Source organism: Bos taurus, chromosome 9, assembly GCF_002263795.3.
Source record: "Bos taurus isolate L1 Dominette 01449 registration number 42190680 breed Hereford chromosome 9, ARS-UCD2.0, whole genome shotgun sequence".
NCBI classification, from domain to species: domain Eukaryota; kingdom Metazoa; phylum Chordata; class Mammalia; order Artiodactyla; family Bovidae; genus Bos; species Bos taurus.
In genome coordinates this window covers 103,472,578-103,492,818 of record NC_037336.1, presented here as the reverse complement: position 1 = coordinate 103,492,818, position 20,241 = coordinate 103,472,578, and the positions used below count along the sequence as shown (strand labels likewise).

Below are 20,241 nucleotides of genomic sequence, written 5' to 3'. Positions count from 1 at the left end.
CTCGGAAGTGAGGACGGCTAGAACTTGACCGGCGCCCGGAAATGAGGCAGAGCCCGGACTGGGGCAGTGCGTTGACTCCGGGTAATCGCGAGAATAGCGAAGGGGTGCGGACACGGCCTAGGGCTCGTAACCATGACGACGGGGGCGGGGCGCCGGCCCTAAACTGACGTGCTCAGCTGGATTGCGCCTACACCTGGCCACCGGGCTGACTCAGGGATAGGTCTGAGGGGCCCCAGGTGAGACGCAGGTGCGCCCGTTACCTGTTCTCTCTTAAAAGCGTGTTACTTCGTGAACTACTATGAGAGGCTTTAAAATGCAGTTGTGTTTATATTCAGGATTTATTTTGTTAACTTGGGATATGGTGTTAATGGGTGCCTATTGGCCACTGAAACATACTTTACCAAGAAAGATTATGTTCATTTTAGCATCATACTTTTGTGTTGATCCGAGCCCCCGTGTTTCATTTTAGAACGTGCTGAATCACTTTTGTGGAAACTGGTGCAGTGTAAATATTAAAAACAGGCAATGACTCTTGTGCCCCTTTTTGTAGAACCTGAACTCTGTCAAGTAGCCACACGGTGTGGGTTGGTCATGTTGCTGAGTAGACTGTCATGTGTTGGGTTAAAAAATGTGTCTGTTGCCGCTTTGAAGTGTTACATCTGTGTCACCTATAGGCGTGTAAAAGAGGCTTGAGAGACTTCGGACTGATTATCTGAGGGGAGTGGCGTTGATTTGCGTGAAGCTGGGGCAAGCTGCATCCGCGTGGGGAGTCGCTGGTTTGGAGTGATGACAGAGGCAGCACTAGGGGACCTGCACACCTCCTCCTGCAGGAGTGTCTGGTACCTGTGACAGCCTGCTGAACCTGGGCCATTTCCAGGTTTAACATTTTCCTGTCAAGAAAGCATATCAGACTGGGAGACAAGGGAGTGTATGGAGACATAGAGATGCATCAAGAAATGACTTTAAAACGTCAGCATCATTACTGTTATTGGTAGTCAGTGATTTGTGCTTGCCTAACAAGTCATGGACTGACAAAAGTACACAGCCTAAAAGCTGAGATTATGTTTTATTCTAAGGACTTCAAGCCTGGAACACAGCACCTCAGATGGCTCCGAGAGACTGCTTTGAAGAGGCAATGGGGGAGCCAGGATATATATAGGAGATTTTGTAACAAAAACCAGATAGTCAGAAATCAAAAGATTACTGTTAGTTAAAACCAGGGGTTTTGAAGAGTTGGACACAACTGGGCGACTGATTAACAACAACAAAGAAAACCAGATATCTCCATTTAAGGAATCTAGCACTTTTCTATGTATGAGAAGATGAGAGAATCTGGGCTCATTGAAATCATTCCTTTAATATGCACCTCATTTGTCTCAGACTGGTATCCTGTGCTTTCTCCTCCCGAGTCTCCTCAGGGTGCCCCGTTGGGAGGTTGTGATGTGATGGCTTGATGGTGATAGAGTCCTCAGTTTACTGATATGGCAGCAACATTTTTCATTCTCTTTCATTTCACTTTGTGGCATGAAAGTACAAACGTGTTTTAAGAACCAATGGTTTGTAAAATCAGGCTTCTCTCAGCTGGGACAATAGAAGATACCTTTTTTTTTTTTAATTAAAGCAGCTAAATATAACCCTTTAAAGTATTTATTAACTTAGGAAAGGCCTTAAAGACACAGGGAGGCCAGAGTGTCACTTGGTGCTTTTGCACCTTTATGATGACCACTGCTTTGTGTTACACTAGGTCTGCTCTCCATGGACCTAGAATGAGAACCTGTCTCCTATCTGGCAAACACAGAGAACTTCGTATTTTCTTTAGCTACTAAGCAAGCCGTCAAGGGCACGTTAATCATGGTGCCATATATCATTTTACTGTGGGCACTCAACCTACTATCTGATTACCACACTGTGTTTTCCAAACTCAAGAATAAATTGGCACATTTCTGGCTGGGTTAGTCACTGAAAGAGAAAGATCATAATCTTTTTATAATCTAAAGGGAGTAGTTTTCTCTCTCTAAAAATATACACATTTATACAAAGAAGAAAAAAAACAGGAGATGCAGAAAGTTTTAACAGTGGTGCCCCTTGAAAAGTAGAGAATAATTACGTTTTTTTCTCTTGTATGGATTTTCTAATTTTGTGCAGTTTACGTGTTCTTTTGTGTAACTAAAGGGGCCTGAACGTACAGCCTACCCCCATCTGAGACTGCTTTCTGCTCCGTGTTTACTGACGTGACTTTGGAACAATGGCCTCTTTAGTGGTCATTTGTCACATTTTCTTAAAGTGCTTATGCAGCCTCAGATACACAGGAACCACATCAGAAGCTGACTGCAGTGTGTCTTCTCAGACTTTTCCTGTGATGTACATATGGGACTCTCAAACTGACTTTCTCTGGGAAGACACAGCAAGGAGGTGGCCTACGGAGGGAAAGGCCAACTGTATTATTTCTGTGCTGTTTAAATATTTTGCATTGTATTGCTCTTGTAAATGAAAACAGTTAAAGGACTTCTGTCAGAGGTGATAGGCTCGTGCAGGAGCAAAGGGTCCTGATGGGTGACAGCCTGTTTCCTGCCTACAGGGTCCTCTCCATCTCGCAGTCTGCTTCTCGCTAGGCCCCTCAAAGCCCCTCCAGCCAGCCAGGGGTGCGGGGAGAAGAGAGTCGGGCGGAGGGTTTTCTGGGCTCCTGAGTGGCCTAGGTTCATTGTGCCCTAGACTCCCTGTTCCTTCCACACCAGAATTCAGCCACGTGGTGGCACCTGGCTGCTAGGGAAGTTTCCAGAAGGGAAGGGAGTGAGGTGGGGAACGGGCAGCCCCGGCTGTTGCTTCCGTTTTGGTGGCCGGACTTCCGCTGAGGTCCTGGAAGCACGGGCGAGCCCCTCACACCCCGCGCACAGCCGCACACAGGGCACTGCCAGCATGCCCCGCTCTCCCGTGGGGCCCAGGCGTGGTGCCCGTGGTCCTGCGACCATGAACCGCCCCCCACCAGAGCCGGTCCCCACCCTAAGAGAGACGGCTCCGGAGCAGAGCTGGAATTGGGCGGGGGTGTGGGACGAGCTTCCTGGCGGACCCTGACTGTTTCCCGGAGGCGTGACGCCCTGGGTCCGCCCCTCAGACCTTCCCCTCCGTGGTCTCTTGTGGTCTGTGAGGAGGGGGTGCCGCGGTCCCCCTCCTGCAGCTGAGGAGGGGGCGCCCAGAGACACTCGGCCCCAAGCAGTAGGTCGTCGTGCCCGCTGTGCCATGTGTGTGGCCTCTTGGCTCTCCCAGGAGTGCCTGGGCTCCTGTCTGTGTGCCCTCCGCGTGCCAGCCGCCGGTTCCTCCAGGCCCGGCTTTGCTTTTCCTTTGCACGCACTTGCTCGCTCCTCCGTCTTGAACCTGAGGGACTTAGACCTGGGGTTTGTGGAGCTAAAGGCTTGGGAGGGAAGGTGGCCGTGCCTGACCTGAACTTCGCTGGAAGTAGAGTCTGGATGGCCTTGCTTTTGGGGGTGGATGGAGGGCTGCAGTTTGTCTCCCAGGGTCTGCAGGCCTCTGGTTACTTTCTGTTCCACTCGTGTCTATTTGCTTAAGCCAACTTCATGCTTGGGCTGCAAACACGGGTTCTTTCCCATCATTTCCTCCAGGGCCACAGGCTTGGTCACTATTGACCATGAGCCTTCGCTCTGTCCCCGTGGCCTGCCTGCCACTGTCACTAAGCACCGCCCTGAAGGGTCACTGCCGTCCCCCCTCGGGCACTGGCTTCTGCAGGCGTCAGGGGAGCTGTCACGAGTAATCCCACATTTCAGCGCTTCACACAGTAGAGGTCCAAATGGACCTCGGGTCGTACAGCAGGCAACCCGGTGCTGCTGGTCACGTGACCCTACGGAGCAGCAGCTCAGGCGCGCCTCCAGCGGGCGCCCTCCCTCTGGGGCTTCCCAGCCTTGCCGCACCTCCTGTATCTCGGGCTGTGGCTTCTCCCTGCAGCTGGGGAGTGTGGTTTGGCGGCATTCCTGTGGCTCTGGGGAGAAAGTGGGAAGGGCTTGGTGAAAACCTAGCAGGAGGTGCCGCGCCTCGGAAACAGGAAGGCAGATGTTCTAACAGGCGTGCGGAGTGCGTCCAGTGTTAAGTAAGCGCTCTGAGGCAGGTGCCAGGGTCCTCGGCTCAGAGGACGCGCTGTGCTGGGGTTTCTCCCCGGGAAAGGGGGCTGGGCAGAGGTGAGTGGGCGGGTCCAGAGCGCGGGCTCTGAGCATCCTCTCCCCCACACCCAAGGCGGCGGGCTCGTTCTCCCGGCAACTGTGAGAGCAGGGGCGCCTGCTGGGCCTGGAGTCCAGGGTGACTGCGGTCAGCCGTGCAGGCACACACCACTCCCCTGACCACCTCAGCTGCTGAGGCCGCCCTGGAGGAGCGGCTTCAGTCACACGGGCCTCAGACTCCAGACTCACTCCTGTGGCGGGCGTCTCCCAGGAGCCGCCCTGGGCCCATCCTGAGGACAGGCCTCTCCTGGGATGTGTAGCTGTGCAGCCTACACCAGCTCTGCGTATGTGTGTGTGTGGTTTTCTCTCATGTGTTCTTTGGTTGATAACAGCCTGTGGAAAATAAAGATATTCCTGCCAGCCGGATTGTTCTAGAGATGGTTGAGGAAAATCCATTTTCTAGGAGACTTTTGATTGTTTTAATTTGCTAACGGAAAAGTCAAATGAGGATAGTTTTCACCTAAACATTTTATTCCATTTTAATTGTGTTTACCTTACAGGTTCACATAAGAACTGTTCTGTCTTGATCCAGTGTGGGCGGGGTTCTTCCAGGCACAATGTCTGACATGTAGGCACAGCCACATGCTGGTTCCTCATCCTAGAGGAAATGAATATGCCTCCAGGGGAGCAAGGTGCTCACTCCTGCTCTGGTGTGTGCAGTCCTGATGTCACCCAGGGTCAGAGAAAGTTTCTCTGGAGCTCAGACTCCGCCCCTCTGAAAGTCAGATGAGAAGAGCTGCCATCTTGCTGTGACTGGGCAGAGCAGTCCCCAGCAGTCTGAAATGCTGGTGGGGAGGGTGTGCAGCTGGGCTGTCGTGGTCCTCGCCCTGGAGCCTGGCTCCCAGGCGCCTTCATCCCCTGTCCCACTCCGCCCTCACCTGCCTCCTGAGCTGCAGGTGGACCTGCAGGCCTTGGTGTGGGACCGTGCACACTGCATGTCTCAGTCCATTACGGCTGCTGAGACAGAGGGAAACCTCACCAGGTCCAAGCCAGAAGGAGCAGACCCCGATGCTGGGGCCCCGCGGCCCAGACCCGGCCCGCTCCTCCTACACAGGGCGTCCGTACTCGGATGCAGCACCTGCGTTCTCATGGGATTCTGTCCCTCAGAGAACCCTTGCAGCTTTGGCTGACAATCCACCAGGTGTCCACCCACGGCAGATTACATTTTAGGATTGTCATGGCCCTCCACTGGTTGGCGTCTGGGGGCAAATCTGAAAGTCCCCACGAAGAAATAAAGGGCTGGCCGTGAGGGCAGAGACAGGGAGGCTTAGCATTCACTTAAGCTTCACGCCTGGAAGCCCGTAAGCTAGGACAGCGGTTGTGCAGCAGTGAGAAGTGGGCTGGAGCAGAAAGGTCTTCACGGGGAGCGGGGCATGGACTGTCGTGCTCACAGGGCTGCCGTCTAGGCTGTCTGGGCCAGGTCCTGGTTTGGACTTGGGATCAGCCCGTCTCTCCCTCCTGGCCACTCTCGACTCTCATCCTCACACGCTGCTGCCAGATGACCATGCGTCTCCTGAACGCCAACCCTCCTTGCCTCGCTTCTTTGTTTAGCAACCACCAGAAGTGCCCCAGGGTCATGTGAGCGTCAGGATGACCCTGCTCCATGATCAGTTCAATGGCCACCGAGCCATGACTGCCCTCAAGAGCGTCAGCTCCCCACCTTCCGCCCCCTTCCCGTCTCTGCTGGTCCCTGCCCACAGAGTCCTGCCCTAACTGCTACTTCCCCATGAGGCCTGTCCAGGCCAAGTCCACACAGCCAGCCTGGTGGCCACAGGCCTGGGTTCCAAGTCCATCTGACCAGCCTGGTGCCGGGCGGTCAGGCCCTTGCTCTTGGCTCTGTTGGTGGCCGTGTCCCTAGGTTTCAGGTGCACAGGGAGCCTGTGATGGGTTGTGGGGCAGAGTGGAAGCAGGGTAACCCGGAGCTGCTGCCTCGTATGTAAGCTGGTGACAGGGAATTGTTAACTGTGAGGTGGGACAGGGTCTGAAACTCTATTTATTTCCGTCCATGTCTCATTGATTTATGCTTTATAAGACACGGCCAGTGAACCAGTGGTTACGTTATCCGAGATAGTCAACTCGGATGACAGAATGTTGTAGAATAGTTGACTGGATCCCAGATGAGCAGTAGACAGCAATGTATTCTGTAGTTTTCCACCAACCAGCGTAGGAGGTGACTTTGTATCCTCATTGGTGACAGCTGTTGACTCTGGCCGTGATCTGGAGCTGCGGCTCGGGGCTGGTGATCACCAGGCCTCTGCGAGGGTGGCATTCCCTCTGTTACCAGCGGGGGCCGCAGACACCCCACGTCTCTGTGGGTCTGTTCAGTGGGAGCCACAGGACTGGAGCCCAGGTCTGCATGACTTGAAAGCCTGTGGGAGCAGAGAGCAGTCATGGCCGGGAAACTCTGGAGTGGTCAGGGCTTCTGTTTTCTCTTTCTTGAAGGAGAAGAGGGGAGATGAGTCAGGAGGTGTGACGGGTGTGTGTGATCGTACTGGTGATTGGGGATAAACAACAGACTGTGGTCTGCATTAAGCATCATGCCCATGGTCATTCATATGTTCTGGGGCTGCAGGTGGAAGATGGAAGAACCACAAGAGGTTTCCTCCAGGAAGGATGGCCGTGCGGGTGATATCGTGGTGGAAAAGTTCCTGGTGGATTCCATGAAGCCTGCATCCCACGTTCAGCTTGCCTGCAGTGGGCAGTCCTGTGCTTTCCCTTTGGATGGAAACGAACTTTGCATATGGGACACGGAGGAGCCTCCTCACCAGGTGTGGGAGTTACGCGTGTGTCTGTGTCACAGAGACTTGCCGTCACTGCTCTTTCTCTGACGCTGCTGGCACGGTTCTGCTCTTTGTGGATTCAGCTACCAGCTCTGGGGGGAAAACGCTAACGAAACGAATCATACAAGATTTGATTTTTAGGGCGTAAACTGCCTGGAATCACTTTATTTAAAATTTCTTCTTGAATAAGAGTATAAGCAAGGAAAAGTTCATCTTAACACTATCAAGACAAATCGAACTTTTGGATTTTTAGATTAAAAAAATTTTTTTATTTTCGTAAATAAAAAAAATGCCCATGGTCATTCATATGTTCTTGGGGCTCCAGTTCTTGAGCCACTTCCCTGGTGGCTCAGAGGGTAAGAAGTCTGCCTTCAGTGAGGGAGACTGGGGTTCGATCCCTGGGTCGGGAAGATCCCCTGGAGAAGGAAATGGCAACCCACTCCAGCATTCTTGCCTGGAGAATTCCATGGACAGAGGAGCCTACAGAACATGGGGTCACAAAGAGTCGGACACGACTGAGTGACTTCACTTCATTTTCTAATTTTTACTTTGCATATTTTTAATACTGCATTTAAGGGAGTTTATTGTGTCTGTTGCAGAGTCTTTAACATCAAACTGATAGAGTTTTAAAGACATCAGGTGGGTTTTGCTGCTGTTTGAGCTTACTATAGATGGTGTGATGCAGTACACGTTCTTTTTTGCTGCTTTCTTTGATTCACCAAGTTCATGTTTCCGAGAGTCATCCACATTCATTTTCGTTACTGTGCAGTGTTGTTTTGTGGCTAGACCACACTTTATTGTTCTACTATTATTGGAGATTTGGTTTGTTTCCGTATTTGATTGCTACAAACTTTTTTTTATATATCTTTTGATACACATGTGTATACAATTTCTGAGTCTTAAGGAGTGCATCTATTCAGTCTAAAAGTTAAGCCCGGATTTCTAAAGTGATTGTTCCAACCTATTGTCCTTCACATGGTGGGTGAGACTTCCAGTTGATCCGCATCCTCACCCACATTTTGTTCTTTTAACTTTGTCCCTCCTTGTGAGTGTACTGGTATTTAATTATGATTTGAAGTTCCCTGACAATTGGTGAGCTTTAACGCCTTTGAGCACATTTATTACGGATGTGCTCATTTGGCCATTCTCTTTTGTGATATATGTGTTCAGTCTCTTGCCATTTTTTTCCTACTCAATTATCTATCTTATTGATTTGAAAGAGTTTTTTATGTATTCTAAATATAAGCTTTATATTACTTTGCATTTTCTAGAGTTTTATGTAAGTGGAATCAGGCAGTTTTAACTCTTTTCGTCCGACTTCTTTCGCTCAGAGTAATTGTTCTGAGATTTATCTACATTGCTGCATGTGTCAACAGTTTGTTCTTTTTTGTTATTGAGTAGTATTCCACCATGTGGATATACTGTAATTGGTCTGGATCCATTCTCCTGGTGATGCATACTGAGGCTATTCTATAACAGACAAAATATAGTTTTGCCTATTATATAAAGGGAGTTGCTGTGAGCGCTTGTGTGTCTTGTCTCATACATGTCAGTCAGGTGTCAGTTGGGTCAGGTTGGTTGACAGTGTGTTCTTTCAGTTCTCTCTTTATGACCACTTGTTCCTTCAGTTAGTGAGGCATCCTGAAGCCTCTGATCAAACGTGGGCTTGTCTGTTTCTTTCCTGTCAGTTCTGCTCCATGTTTTGAAGTGCTGTTAAGCAGTAAATGTTCAGTATCTTTATATCTTCTTGATGAAGTGCTTCCATTAACATGGCAGGACATGCTTTGTCCCTGTTGATATTGCTTACTCTGGAATTTTGGTTCACTTTTCTTTTTGGAGTCTACTTGATACTTGTGTTTGTTTGTTTGTTTGTTTTTTGTATTTTAAGACTATTATTTTTTAAGAGCAGTTTTAGGTTTGCAGCAAAATTGAGGGGAAAGTAGAGATTTCCTTTATCTCTTTGCCCCCCAACATGCATTTCCTCCCCAGGTCAGCACCCCTACATGGTACCTCTGTCACAGTCGATGAGCCTGCATCGATGCCGTTTTACCTGAAGCCCATAGTTTGCCTTAGAGTTGGCGTGTGCACTCAATGGGTTTGGACGGGTGTCCAGTGCTGTTATAGCATCAGGCAGCGTCCCCTCCCTTCTGAAGTCCTCTGGGCTCTGCCTGCTCATTCCTCCCCCAAGCCCTCACCCTGGCAGCCACTGATCTTGCATCGTCTCTGTAGTTCTCTCCTCTCCAGAATGCTGTATGTTGCAATTATACAGTGTGCAGCCTTTTCAGATGGACTCTTTCACTAGTAATTTGCATTGACGTTTTCCCCATGTCTTTTCTTGGCTTGATAGCTGATTTCTTTTCAGTGCAGAATAATATTTTCTTGTCTGGATGGGCCAGAGGTTATTTATTCATTCACCTACTGAAGTTGCTTTCAAGTTTTTGCAGTTATGAATAAAGCTGTGGTAAACATCAGTTTTTGTGCAGACATAAATTTTCAAAGTGAAGTGAAGTGAAAGTTGCTCAGTCGTGTCCGACTCTTTGTGACCTCACGGACTGTATAGTTCATGAATTCTCCAGGCCAGAGTATGGGAACGGGTAGCCTTTCCCTTCTCCAGGGGATCTTCCCGACCCAGGAATCGATCTGGGGTCTCCTGCATTGCAGGCAGATTCTTTACCAGCTGAGCTATGAGGGAAGCCAACTCCTGTGGTAAATACGAAGGAGCAGGATTGCTGAGTTGTATGATGAGTATGTTTCACTCTGTAAGAAAGTAGCCCTAGCAAAGGATGAGAGTTCCTCTTGCTCCACGCCCTTGTCAGCGTTTGGTATTGTCTATTCTGGATTTTCGGAGAAGGCAATGGCACCCCACTCCAGTGTTCTAGCCTGGAGAATCCCAGGGACAGAAGAGCCTAGTGGGCTACCGTCTATGGGGTTGCACAAAGTCGGACATGACTGAAGCGACTTAGCAGCAGCAGCAGCAGCAGCATTCTGGATTTTAGCCATTTTGACGAGTGTACAGTAGTACCTTACTGCTGTTTAACTTGAATTTCCCTGATGACTTACGCTTCACGCTTGGAACCTGCGTGTCTTCTTTGCTGAGGTTAAGCTCTTCTGTCCATTTTCAATTGAGTGGTTTGTTTCCTGGTGTCTTAAGAAGCCTTTGTGTGTTTTGGATAACAGTCCTTCATCAGATATGTCTTTTGCAAATATTTTCTCCCAGCCTATGGTTTTTGTTTTTATTCTCTTGACAGTGTCTTTCATGGAGCAGAAAATTTTAGTCTTAATGAAGTCCAGCTTATCAGTTCCTACTTTCATGGGTCATGTCTTTCGTGTCTTATCTAAAAAGCCCTTGCCAAACGCAAGTCGTCTAGAGTGTGTCTGTGTTGCCTTTGGAAGTATTTCGTTTTTCCCACTGTATTGCCTCTGTTTCTTTATGAATGGTCTGCTGACTGTTTCTGGCTCTCTCTTCTCTCCCAGGGATCTGTCTGTCCTTTCTTTTGCCAACGTCACACAGTCTTGATCAGTGGAACTTTAGAGTAAGCCTTGAACTCAGGTAGGTCAGTCCTCCACCTGTTATTTTACAATATTTTGTGGCTGTTGTGTCTTTTGCCCCCGCCAAAATAAACTTCAGAGTAAGTTTGTTGATTTCGTTTGGATTATACTGAATCTATAGATCAAGCTGGGATGAACTGACATATTAATAATATTGAGTCTTCATATCCATGAACATGGACCATCTCTCCATTAATTTAGTTCTTCATTTATTTCTTTCCACAGACTTTTATAATTTTCCAATCTTGTGTACATGGAATAAACCCCACTTGGTCATGGTTATAATTCTTTTTATAAATTGTTTGGTTTGATTTGGTAATATTTTAAATATTTGGTGAGGATTTTTGCATGTCTGTTCATGAGAGATATTGATCTGTGATTTTCTTCTCTTGTCATGAGTTTGTGTGGTTTTGGTATCCAGGTAATGCTGACTTCAGAGAATGAGCAAGGAAGTAGTCCTTCTGTTTCTTCTGAAAAGAAGTGTTTCCTCTAATTTTTCTTCTGTTTTCTGAAAGACATTTGGTAGAATTGGCAACATGTCCCTCCCTCCCACCTTGGGAGGCTGTATTTCTTTTTTAAAGCAGAAATTTGTTAAAATCCACCCATTACATTTTAAAGGGAAGAAGTACTGAGTGTCAACCTTATGGCTTTTGAGTCTATTCTCAGAAGTACTTTGTAGCGGGATGGAATTCTTTGCTCTTCTCCCAGTAAGATTGCTCTGTTTATGCCCAGACAGTAATGCATTTACTTGCCCCATTTCTGTGCCCCAGCCCCATAAGTACCTTGCTTCTCAAGTGCTGAGTCAGGAGCGTAGCTGTCTTCACCAGAGAAGCAGCCTTGGTGCTGGAATCCTTCCTCTCAGCCTTCTTCTTCTCTGATCTGAATTCTTCGTTGCCTTCATTACTCTCTGATGTCTGAGAAAATGTTTTCTTTTTTTTTGGCAAGGTGTGTCTCTTTTATCTTGTCCTTCTCACGGGAAGGTTGGTACAGATGAACCCACCTGCCATGGGCGTAGGAGGGACTCTCCTGGGCCTCCCACTTGAGGCAGAGCTCTCACAGCAGAAGGCATGCTGTCCACATGAGGTTGGCTTGAGAGCACCTCTGCCTCCTGGGGCAATCACCACGGTCCCCACCCTTAACTGGTGTGTCTTCTCTTCCTTGTGCTGCGTCCACACCGACTCCCCACCCTCCCCTGGTGTGTCCTCTCTTCCTTGTTCTGTATTCACACGGGGTCTCAGCCATACTGCTGACTGTCTCTTCTTGTCTTTTCTTCATCCCTTCAGTCCACTGGTCATCCCCTCCCTCCTCCAACTCTGCCTCCTTGGCTCAAGCCTCCGTGGTGTCTCCTTTGCAGTGTTTTGGTTCCTCTGTGCCCCACCCTTGTCTCTCTTCTGAACCTTCAGAAATGTGTGTTCCTGAAAAACCAGCCCTGGTCACTGCATTCTTCTGCGTGCACAATGCTGGCCTGTGCTTTTCTGTAGCTCCATCCTAGCTCCCTATGTGGTTGTCAGGGCTTTAGCACATGGCCTAGACTCCCTCCAGCTTTGTCTTCTTGCTTTGTTCATACCAGCTGTTCCGTAAACACGCTTTGCTTTCTCAGCTCCTCTTGCCAAATCCTTGTTACTGTCCTTATCCTTCAGTATTTAGCACATCTGTCACCCCTCTGCCATGGAGTAGGGATGCCATGTGCATTGTTAATTAATCAATAGGGAAAAAATAGAAGGAAGAGGTAATCATTTGATTTGTGTGCCATTAGTGATACTCAGTCCATTCTAAAGGAGATCAGCCCTGGGTGTTCTTTGGAAGGAATGATGCTAAAGCTGAAACTCCAGTACTTTGGCCACCTCATGCGAAGAGTTGACTCATTGGAAAAGACTCTGATGCTGGGAGGGATTGGGGGCAGGAGGAAAAGGGGACGTCAGAGGATGAGATGGCTGGATTGCATCACCAACTCGATGGATGTGAGTTTGAGTGAACTCCAGGAGTTGGTGATGGACAGGGAGGCCTGGCATGCTGTGATTCATGGGGTCGCAAAGAGTCAGACATGACTGAGTGACTGAACTGAACTGAACTTAGTAATACTGAGTAACAGTGAAATACTTAACCCAAGAGAGTAATTTAATGGTACATGAACAGTAATTTTAATAGTAATAGAAGTATAAATGAATATATGAAATACATGTTTAAAGAACTCAATCCATTTAATTTCTTAGGATTGAGGTTATGTTACATTCTTTTTTATTAAAAAATGTTTTGTATAATCTATGGTCTTTTTGTTTTTTGTTACTCTCTTCAGCTGATGATCCTAAAAGGACACCGTCAGCCCATCACTGCCGTGACATTTGGAAGCAGAGAGAGCCCGCTTCTGGTCTGTTCTGCATCGCTAGATTGTGTCCTGGTGTGGAGCCTGGATGAGTGCAGACAGGAAGAGCTGCAAGGTGACGGGGCTTTAAACACATTGAAATGCACAAAGGGAACGACTCGTTCTAAATGCACTTGGTGACACAGGGTGTTTTGGGATCATTTTTGATGCCTTTAACCTTGAAACTTGGTGTCTAAGCTGGATGTTCTGTGGGAAGTAGACCGGGCCCCTCAGAACTGCTGACCTTGGCTGACACCATAGGCTCATTAATTTTCATCTGAAGACTGTCTGTTTCTGAAATTGGTGATTTTTGTGGAACTCTGAAAACAGCTTGACAAGTTGAAATATTCTTCGCTTACTGAGACAGTAGTGAATCTACAGCTCAGTGTGGGAGGCAGACTGGAACAGGTGAGCCAGCAGACAGTGGTGGGCAGTGAGCAGGGAAAGGAACCTCAGTGTGGGCAGGGAATGCGGCAGCACCTGCTCAGTGCTGCGGCTTCTGCAGGGCGGGCCTTGAGCTGGAGGAGGAGGGTCACAGCAGGAGCCGCTGATTGAAGAGCTGAGAACCAGCCCAGTGTGGTTGGAGCTCAGTGATGTTAGGAGAGTTTTATCAGGTGAAGTCAAAGAGTTGGGTGGGTCACATAACTGGAACAAATAATTTAAAAATTTGTATGGAAACATGAGCGATACGGAGAAAACCTTGAGAACTAAGGATGGAGCTGGAGGAAGTCAGGCTCCTGACTTCAGACTATGCTGCAGTCTCCCAGGCAGTGTGGTGCTAGTGCTGAGGCAGATGCCTCGATCGGTGGAACAAATGGGGAGCTGGCTTATTTGTTTTGCTTACTGGCATCTAAATGCCTCCTACCTGTCCACCCTGTAAGGTTTCCTTGGAGGCGGGGTTTCTCTGTCAGGTTCCTGGATGTGTCCTAGGCCTGAGGGTGCCTGGGGAGGGACGAGCACTTGCTGAGTGTGTCGCGGCAGATCTGTGTGGGGGCCCCCAGGACGGAGCAGCAGTAGGGTGGGTGCACGTTTTCCTTCCTGTGGGCTCTCGTCTTGACAAGTGGCTTCAGTCTCTGGGCCAGACTGCGGTGGGCACTGAGCCTTTGCTGCTCAGGGGCGGGCTGGCCCAGTGACCTCACTCGAAGGTGAGGCTGCAGGCTGGCTTGCAGCATCACTGTGGGGCTTGCAGGCCGGCCTGACACCTCGTCCTCCTGGCGGTGGAGGGGCTCTGGACTGGAACTGAGGCTCAGGTGGGCACAGCTTCCCTTCTGCCTGCTTGACACAGGCCATGGCTGGTCAATGGCTGGGTCTGGAGCCAGGGTGGCCGCAGGGAGGAGGCGGGAGGGTTGGGACCCATAACTCGCCCCGGGTGTGTACGTGGGTGGTTCCCCAAGACACGTTATCCTTCCTGACGTGGAGTCACTTCCCTGTGGCCAATCCCTGGGTTCCATGTATTTCCAGAAGAACTTTCCAATGTTTTTAATTCTCTTGAAGAGCCAAAATCAGACCAAACCTCACACTCTTCTGCACACAGTTCTATAGCAGAGGATTTTGCTGTCAGCATTTCCCAGAGGTCATCATGGGCGTTGCTGAGTGGCCTTGGCAGGCCGACACTGATGACCAAACTCCCTGCAGGGCGACTTCCTCGGGGGACTGTTCTCGGCACCCTCTTGGGAAGGGTGCTGTGTCTGAGGCTTAGTCCCGACGATCGAGTGGTGGCAGTGTGTGCGGGGAGCAGAGTACTGATGCTGGACCTTGAGGTGAGGTCCCCTGGGCCACGGGCCCCAGATGTGGGCCCCTCCCACCTCTTCTCGGCAGAGCGTCTCGCTGGGCCTGCTTCTGTGAGGGTGTTGGCCGGGGACTCCCCGGGACTCCCTGTTGGCTGGGCGTCTGAGTTTTAGCTTCCAGGTTTATATGCAGGAAGTTTCACATGTGGGCGAGGGGATTATGTAGAAACTATTTTCTGTGAGATTCATATAGCTTCTTAATAACGATAATGACCAGGGCACTCCGTGCCTGGCCTTCCTTCACCAATCCCCAGAGCCGGTCCCCGCTGGCTGAGCTGGATGGCCACCACGGCCCAGTGACCGCGGCCGAGTTTTGTGCTTGGCAGACACACATCCTCATCTCGGCATCCGAGGACAGAAGCTTCAAGGTATGGGGCGGGCGTCAGAACGTTGGGGCGTGTGAACGCTTTGCGCTCTGCTTCTGGTTCCTGGCCGCTGCCAGACGTGAAATGTCCGAGGGACAACTGCCCTCAACCTGAGTCTGACGTTTTGGCCGGTCACCAGGCGAGTGTGGGGAGCCGGTGCCCACAGCACCATCTGCTGACTCCAGGGGGCAGAGTCTGGTGGGGACCCTCCTCCTGGAACGGGGGCCTTGCAGGGACTGGCACCTTAACTCACCTCCATGGTGTTCCCTGAGGCCGCTTTCCAATAGCAGAAGATTCAGTCAGAACTCAATTGGACTTGAGAGGCTGCTGCTGTTGCTGCTTCGATTCAGTCGTGTCCGGCTCTGTGCGGCCCCATAGACGGCAGCCCACCAGGCTCCCCCGTCCCTGGGATTCTCTAGGAAAGAACACTGGAGTGGGTTGCCATTTCCTTCTCCAATGCATGAAAGTGAAAAGTGAAAGTGAAGTCACTCAGTCGTGTCTGACCCTCAGTGACCCCATGGACTGCAGCCTTCCAGGCTCCTCCGCCCATGGGATTTTCCAGGCAAGAGTACTGGAGTGGGGTGCCATTGCCTTCTCCGGGGCTTGAGAGGAGAGTAACTCAAAATGCAGGCTCAGGCCTCATCCACCTCGCAGTCAGTTCATCGTGGTCATTAGCTGGCTGAGATGTGAGGACGTCGTATGTTGTAATTGAAGGAAATGGAGGGTAGGTAGCAGGTGTCTGCAGACAGAGAGAGGAGGGAGTCTGTAAATACTTCCCTCGTTGCCTTGAAGTTCCTGCCACCTACTTGACAGAGGTCCCCTCCCCGCTCTGAGGCAGCAGTCGGGACTGGAACCCCAGCTCCCCGCTCACCAGGGGAACCCCGGCTCCCTGCTGTGGAGGGCTGGCTGTGCTGAGCCCTGCTTCTCTGTGAGGTGAGGTGCTGGCGTCCTCGCCTGCAGGGTGTGTGAGGGTTGGAGCTGCTGTTTGCAGAAGAGGGGTGTGAGCCCATCTCCACGTAACTGGTCTTTTCCAGTCTTCCGACCCCATCTCGAGATGTTGCTGAAGTGCTGGTAATGTTCCCAACCTTGTCTTGTCTGCGTCTTCCAAACCCATAGGTTGATGTTTCTGGAAGTGTTTATTTCCTGTATGATTCTGATGTCTTCTATTGTGTTTCTATAGTTTTGTTACTTATGTCCTTATTATTTTCTGCTTTAGATAACCATTCACATAAATTAATTGGTAGCTGGGTAGAATATTCGTTCAAGCTGTAGCAACAATGGCAATGCTTGTGCTTCTTCTAAAGAAATGTGTGTCTGTCCAAAGGTTTGGGACCATCGTATGGGGTCGCTGATATACAGCTCATCAGTGTTAACAGGTAACTCGGGGCATGATTCCCGTGAGCAGGCTGTGCACACAGTTCATCCTAGTTCACATGTTAATCTTTAAGTCAGGGCTGCCCCGTCCGTCGGTCTCAGTGTCACTCATGGAGAGTGTTTCATGCTCGTCTACTATCTCTCCACATGTTGAAAGAGTTCACATAACAGTTAATCCTTCTGAAACTTTTAACTTAAAATTAAGTAGATGCTTGGAGTCAGAGCCTCTTGTGTCTCAGAAAATTGGGAAATCATGTTGGCGGCCCTAAGAAAAGTGCTGTCTGCCTCCGCTGCTGCCTGGAAGCAAGGCCCAGCGCTGCGGCCTCTGCCGACAGAGCCAGTGGACGCGGCTAGGAGTGAGGGGCCGGCCTGGGTGGGCCGTGTACCGCTCCTGAGCCCTTTTGGGTGGCCGGGCGCTTTCCCCACACTCTCCCTGGTGCCGGTGACCCCAGAGTGTGATCACACGGGTGGGCTTGGTGCTGAGCAGGACCGGCAGGCATCTGAGCTAAGGGCCCTGTGCTCCCTTCCGCAGCCGCGCCCCTCCTGAGTCTCCTTGTGGACCCACGGAGTCAGCAGCTGGTGGCTGGCTGCACGGACGGCCAGGTGAGAGCCTCTGTGCAACTCCAGCTTTCAGACGTTACTGTGACGGGTGAACGTGTGCGCAAAGGCGTCTGTTTCAAGGCTGCTTTTATCCTTGGCTGAGGCCAGACCTGCTGGTGCCTGGTGGCCTGGCTGCAGGAAACGTGACCTTCTGTAAAGGCTGGTACAGCCCTTAGTGTCAGCTTTATATCTTTTGAGAGGTCTGAAGGTACTTGGTCTTTTTTAAAACTTAGTTTTTAGGTGAACAATTGAAGTTTGCTTTGCAAGCTATGGATACCGTTCTCTTTTTAAAAGTGGCTGTTGGACTTCCCTGGTGGCTCAGTGGTAAAGAGTCTGCCTGCCAAGGCAGGGGACACAGGTTTGATCCCTGATCTGGGAAGATCCCACATGCCACGGAGCAACTAAGCCCATGAGTCACAACTACTGAGCCCGTGCTCTGGAGCTCGGGAGTCGTGACTGGTGAGCCCTCGGGGACAGCCGCTGACGCCTGTGCACCTCGAGACTGTGCTTCGAAGCAGAAGAAGCCACTGCAGCAAGAACCCCGTGCACCATAGCTGGAGAGCAGCCCCTGTTCTCTGCAACTGGAGAACAGCCCACACGGCACTGAAGACCCAGCGCGGCCAAAGCAGATAAACATTGTAAAGAGAGTGGATGTTGGCGTGATTCAGGGGGATGCCGTGTTAGGCCGTCACCCAGCCTTCCTCCTGTGAGCCTCTGCTTTCACCCTGAGCTCTGCTGGCGCTCCATCCCCAGATGCGGGGGCTCCCCGCCAGGAACGAGTTACCACGACCCCAGCAGGGTCCTTCCTTGACCTGGTCTGGCACCATCTGCCTGGAGGCAGTTAGGGGCTGAGCCCATGAGCCTGCATCCTCTCCACCCCGTGCCAGTCCCAGGGAGTGGGTCTCCAGGTCACCCACCTCTTCTGTCTGACTTAGCTGCAAATTGGAGGTTCCCACGACCGCTTCCTCCCTCCATCTGTTAACACAGGTGAGCAGCCAGATGAAGAGCTGCGGGGGTGAGGTTGGGAGGGCCTTAGCACAGCAGCTTCTGTTCCCAGGACGTGGGAGGGGGCTCCACTCCCCAGGGAGGTGTTTTCACCTGCCTGGAGCTCCTGAACCCACACTTTGGGGATTTTTATGGAGGCCTCATTGCTTAGGCACCGTTGATTTGATCCTTGGCTGTGAGTGATGGAAGGCCATCTAGCCCCCCTCTCCAGAGGTCAGGGGTTGTTTCCCTGCAACCAGCCCCCATCCTTAAGAAAACTGAGGGCTCCCAGAGGTCAGGCCAGCAACCTGCCAGCGGCACTGGGTCCCTCCACGAGCAGGAGCCCCCGGGTTCCAGGAGCCCTGCACCTGGGCTGGGCCAGGTCCAAGGCCAAACGTCAGCTTCTTGTTACATTACTGCATCAGCTGAGATAGTTGCTTCCTTTCTGACAAAGCTGACCGCTACAGGGAAAGAGCAAAATTAGCCAAGATGGCGGTGGTCAGGCTCTCAAACCCCACGTGTTGTACATATGATTATGTAACAGCCGAGCTCACTTGCAGCAGTGTGCACGCGCGTCACCAAGAACCTGCTCGGCTGTGGGCCACTCCTGTCAGGTAAGCACATGTAAGCTCCATCTGGAAAGCCTTGAGGCTGCGTTACGGCCGCCGCACCAGCCCGGAGAGAACAAACACGTTTACAGTTCCTGTGACGCCTTGAGAATTCTTCCAGAGAGCTTGCACCTTGCCTACCCTGGGTTCAGTGAACAGTGAGATACAGCAAGACAGCCGCCATCACCTGTTTGAGCTGTCTCCAGGGATGTGTCGGCTATACTCACAATGCTGTGTTGGAGAGGCCGGCATGCAGTGCTGGGCGCAGGAGCACACCTGCTCTCGGTCCATGCTGTGCATAAGACATGTGACCTCGGGGTCATGCCACGCACTTCTGTGCCCGTAGGGGGATGCCTCCCGGGTCGGGGATGGGGAGGGTATTGGAGGTCACAAGGGAAGAGCTAGGGGCCTCTGAAGGGCCATCTCTCATCCTGTCGGCTCCCTGCTCACTCTTTTCACTGACCGCCTGCTCTTCATGGTCATATCTGGTGAGAGTCCCATGTCTAGACATGTTCCTGTGTGTCTAGACGTGTTCCCGTTTGTCTAGATGTGTTCCTGCCTGTCTACACATGTTCCCGCTTGTCTAGATGTGTTCACGCCTGTCTAGACATGTTCCAGCCTGGCTAGACGTGTTTTGCTTTTCCAGCTCTGGATCTTCAGTTTGGTTGAAGGGCACCATTACCGCTGTGTGACACACGTTGATCTGAGGAAAAAGAGAGAGAGTTTCTCCACTAGGAGGGCAGAGTCCAAGCCAGGTACGTGGCCAGGTGATGCCCTGCAGACCCTGCCATGGAAATCAAAGCCCCTGTGAACAGGGGTGGGGGAGAGGGGAAGCCGGGGACCTGGAACCAGGCAGGACATGGGGGGCAGATGGTGTGGGGGTGGTGGGGGCTCATCTTACTGCCCAGAGGGTCCTGTCCCTCCCCCACCCAGCGCTTCCTGGCTTCCACGGGTGGTGTCGCAGCAGGGCCACCCAGGAGTCCGGGGCTTCTCAGCTGAGTCTGCTTGGCTGGCCCGGCCCCTCCTTCTGCTTGTCACCCTCCACCCGTCCCCGTGGTCAAGTACTTGAATGTCTGCCACCACCCCGGGAGGAGCCAACGTTTTTACTGTTTATTGGGCTGCAGGCTGTCTGTCGTGGGCACCCACCTGCTCGTTTCCATGCTGCTCCACACATGTCTCTGCTCTGCTCCCCTTCACGTTTATCACTGTTGTGTTCTTTCTTTAGTGTGTGAGACACATATAACATATATATTAGTAAATGGCTTTAAGCTATTTCTTCTTAAAGTGGGTCAGAAATTGCCCTTATCTAGTGGATCTTAGGCTTCCCCTGGTGGCTCAGATGATAAAGAATCTGCCTGCAATGCAGGAGACCCAGGTTCGAGTCCTGGGTTGGGAAGGTCCCCTGGAGAAGGGAATGGAAACCCACTCCAGTATTCTTGCCTGGATAATCCCATGGACCAAGGGGCCTGGTGGGCTACCGTCCTTGGGGTTGAAAAGAGTCAGATACGACTGAGCGACGAACACACACGGTGGATCCTGAGCCCGCTTTCAGAACCCACAGTTAGTTTTAAGCCATTTCCTCCCACCCCCTTTCTGCGGGTCTGTC

At 51.1% G+C, this 20,241-nt stretch overlaps 1 protein-coding gene across 3 annotated transcripts in view; it reads left to right on the top strand.

Annotated features, from left to right (window-relative positions):
* The first annotated feature begins 91 nt into the window (after window positions 1–91).
* Window positions 92–20,241, top strand: part of WDR27 (WD repeat domain 27) — a 100,409-nt gene continuing 80,259 nt past the window's right edge. For all 3 annotated transcript variants that reach the window (XM_059890008.1, XM_059890007.1, XM_059890006.1), the window contains exons 1-8: window positions 92–247; window positions 6,799–6,994; window positions 12,852–12,993; window positions 14,553–14,677; window positions 14,959–15,072; window positions 16,394–16,445; window positions 16,976–17,046; window positions 19,282–19,390. In XM_059890008.1, coding sequence (XP_059745991.1) covers window positions 6,806–6,994; window positions 12,852–12,993; window positions 14,553–14,677; window positions 14,959–15,072; window positions 16,394–16,445; window positions 16,976–17,046; window positions 19,282–19,390 — 802 coding nt within the window. In that variant the 5' untranslated portion in view covers window positions 92–247; window positions 6,799–6,805. The remainder of the gene's footprint in view (window positions 248–6,798; window positions 6,995–12,851; window positions 12,994–14,552; window positions 14,678–14,958; window positions 15,073–16,393; window positions 16,446–16,975; window positions 17,047–19,281; window positions 19,391–20,241) is intronic.